The sequence below is a fragment of the Ammodytes marinus genome (assembly GCF_949987685.1).
Source record: "Ammodytes marinus genome assembly, chromosome: 23".
NCBI classification, from domain to species: Eukaryota; Metazoa; Chordata; class Actinopteri; order Uranoscopiformes; family Ammodytidae; genus Ammodytes; species Ammodytes marinus.
In genome coordinates, this window is record NC_137227.1 from 18158868 (window position 1) to 18161367 (window position 2500).

The 2500-nt window shown below is 40.1% G+C and overlaps 1 protein-coding gene across 1 annotated transcript in view; it reads right to left on the reverse strand.

Annotated features, from left to right (window-relative positions):
• shroom4 (shroom family member 4) overlaps window positions 1-1745 on the reverse strand; it is a 102088-nt gene extending 100343 nt beyond the window's left edge. The window contains exon 1 of the mRNA XM_080052571.1: window positions 1611-1745. Within this exon, the coding sequence (XP_079908697.1) occupies window positions 1611-1733 (123 nt within the window). The 5' untranslated portion in view covers window positions 1734-1745. The remainder of the gene's footprint in view (window positions 1-1610) is intronic.
• Window positions 1746-2500: the final 755 nt, after the last annotated feature.

The following is a 2500-nucleotide window of genomic DNA, read 5'->3' on the forward strand; positions in this document are numbered from 1 at the left end:
GAGCCTCATTTCACCTCAGACCCCTCTGGGACCCCCCGTTTAGCACCTGGGGGGGTGGGGGGGGAACCCTGTGACCCCCTATGAGTTTGAGAACACAACCCGCTACATTACATTTGAAAGGGGGCTTTTTTTTTGGTGTGTTTTTGTAATTCATTGACAGTGACAGCTGACAAACATCAAGCAGCCCCCGGATATTTGCTTAAGATTTGGGTAATAACTTTTTATCCTCTACAGAAGAGGAGGAGGAGACGTCTCGCTGTGCAACAACACAGAAAGGAAAGAAAAGTCTTGAAAGTTGAAAAGTTGGTGGTGTAGTGTTTAGATTGCCCCCCCCCCCCCCCATAGAGGCTCTATCCAATAAAGGATAAAATGCCAAAATAATATTAAAAGGTGCCCTATGCCGTTTCTGGGGAGGGGGCATTTGTTTACATTTGCAGAGTGTACAAAACCTAGATTTTTCTCAACAAGTACATCCTAGTATTGAATCATTTTATCATCTTAAATCAAAGCAAAACTGTTTTGAGGAACCTGGAACCAAACGTAAGAAAAATGTTTGTAAACCAAACTGTGGGCCCTGCTGCTGTAAACAACAACAGTAACTTTTTTCAGGAAGCTTTTCTAACTTCAAACAGTGGGATCACATTTCCCCGTGAGGAAAAGTTTGTTTATCCAGTTATGAGAATATATACCTTAGAAAATCTTCACTTCTCTCATTCTGACACACCCAAAAGTTACATAGTGCACCTTTAAAATAAATGAAGAAAGTTGAAGATTTGAGCCAGGCAGACTGAAAAAAATGTAGCCTATATAGAGTCACACGAACAAGCAAAAAAAAACTAACCACGAGTGCTGTGTTGCAACTAGGGATGCGATTTATATAAGGTTGTATCGTGAATCAGAATGAACCATTTAAAATAAACAATCACGATATGTGTTTCAACTACGCCTGTATTTGTTCAATCAAGTATTTAATCAATAATAGCCTTGATTTAAGAAACCAGAAAATACATACAAATTACAATCTCCTTTCCAAGAGTGACCACCATGCCAGGAAAGCAGCACTATGTTATAATAAAAAAAAAGCATAAACAACACATAGGCCTACAGACAGACAGTCACATACAATTCTTCTCATTCAACCCCATTCAGTATCCAGATTAAATACAAGTAGGCTACAAGATCTGGGACAAGAATACGAAAGTTAAATTGAGGATAGCCCAACATTTACAGGACGTATTCAAAAAGATACAACTTTGAAATCGATTGCAATGACCAAGATACCTATCTTCTCTGTCATTCAAGTTGCCTTTGTTGTGCATAAATAGCCTACATCAACACATAGGCTAAACGAAAGCAAATAAAAGTAGCCTACATAGCCTAAACATTAGGAAATGCAATGCACAACAGTAAATAGACCAGTGTACCCCCACTTCAAGAAGCTTAGGGACACTTAAAGCACTATTTAGTCGTGTTATCAAACTTTACAACACTTGTCAATGCAACAGTTTGTGCGTGTGTGTGTGTGTGTGTGTGTGCGTGTGTGTGTGTGTGTGTGTGTGTGTGTGTGCGTGCGTGTGTGTGTGTGTGTGTGTGTGTGGTGTGGCGCTTACTTTGGTGATGATGAGTGGCTCGCCGTGCTCGAGCCCTCCTTTCAGCGTGAACCCCCAAGGCGCGCCCCCGCTCAACTGGACCTGAATGTGGTGGAAAGACACGAGCTGTTCCACGGTTTCCATAGCTACTTTCGAACTCCACTTCTACGTTCTTGCGCTACGTCACGATCTGTCGGTTAGTTTAGCAGGTTTTTCTGGGTTGTTTATGGTGAATATTGGCTATTTAACGGCGCCGGTAGCGGTCCCAGAGCTTTCTCCATCACCGCTTACAACAACGAATGGGATGGATGGATGTGTGGAGTGAGTGAACGAGTGAGTGAGTGGGAGAGAGAGGGGGAGGGAAGAAAGTTTTTGGGTAGCGTCAAGTACAAAGAAGTAACGGGCAACATGGCGGCTTCTACTTCCGGTCACGGTATTTCGTTCCGTAGAAAAAGTTATTTTAATTTTTAAATCCGGTTTCAGAGGCCCACAGCAGCGAAGGCTTAGTTCAATTGAAGACCTCTTTTTTTCAGAATTATTTTAAACAATTGTACAGAGCACAACACACAATTGAAGCCTTATTCCTTATCCTATAGCTACACAATCTGAAAATGTAGGCTATTAATAATATAATAATTAATTACAGCCTTCAATATAGCCTGAAAGTGAATGAAAAAATAAATACATGAAAAGTCAGTGCATAGGTTGAGACACAAAGAGACGCTGCACTATTTTAGAAAGATCTTCAAATGTTTGTTTTATTTTATAGTTATTATTTTATTTCAGGTGATACAAAATGCACACAAACAAAATAGATAAATAATAATAATGTGTCACTTCATATCCCCATATCACATCATATACACAGCTTATCTCTACCCTATTTCTTTTTACTTTTACCTGCATTATGT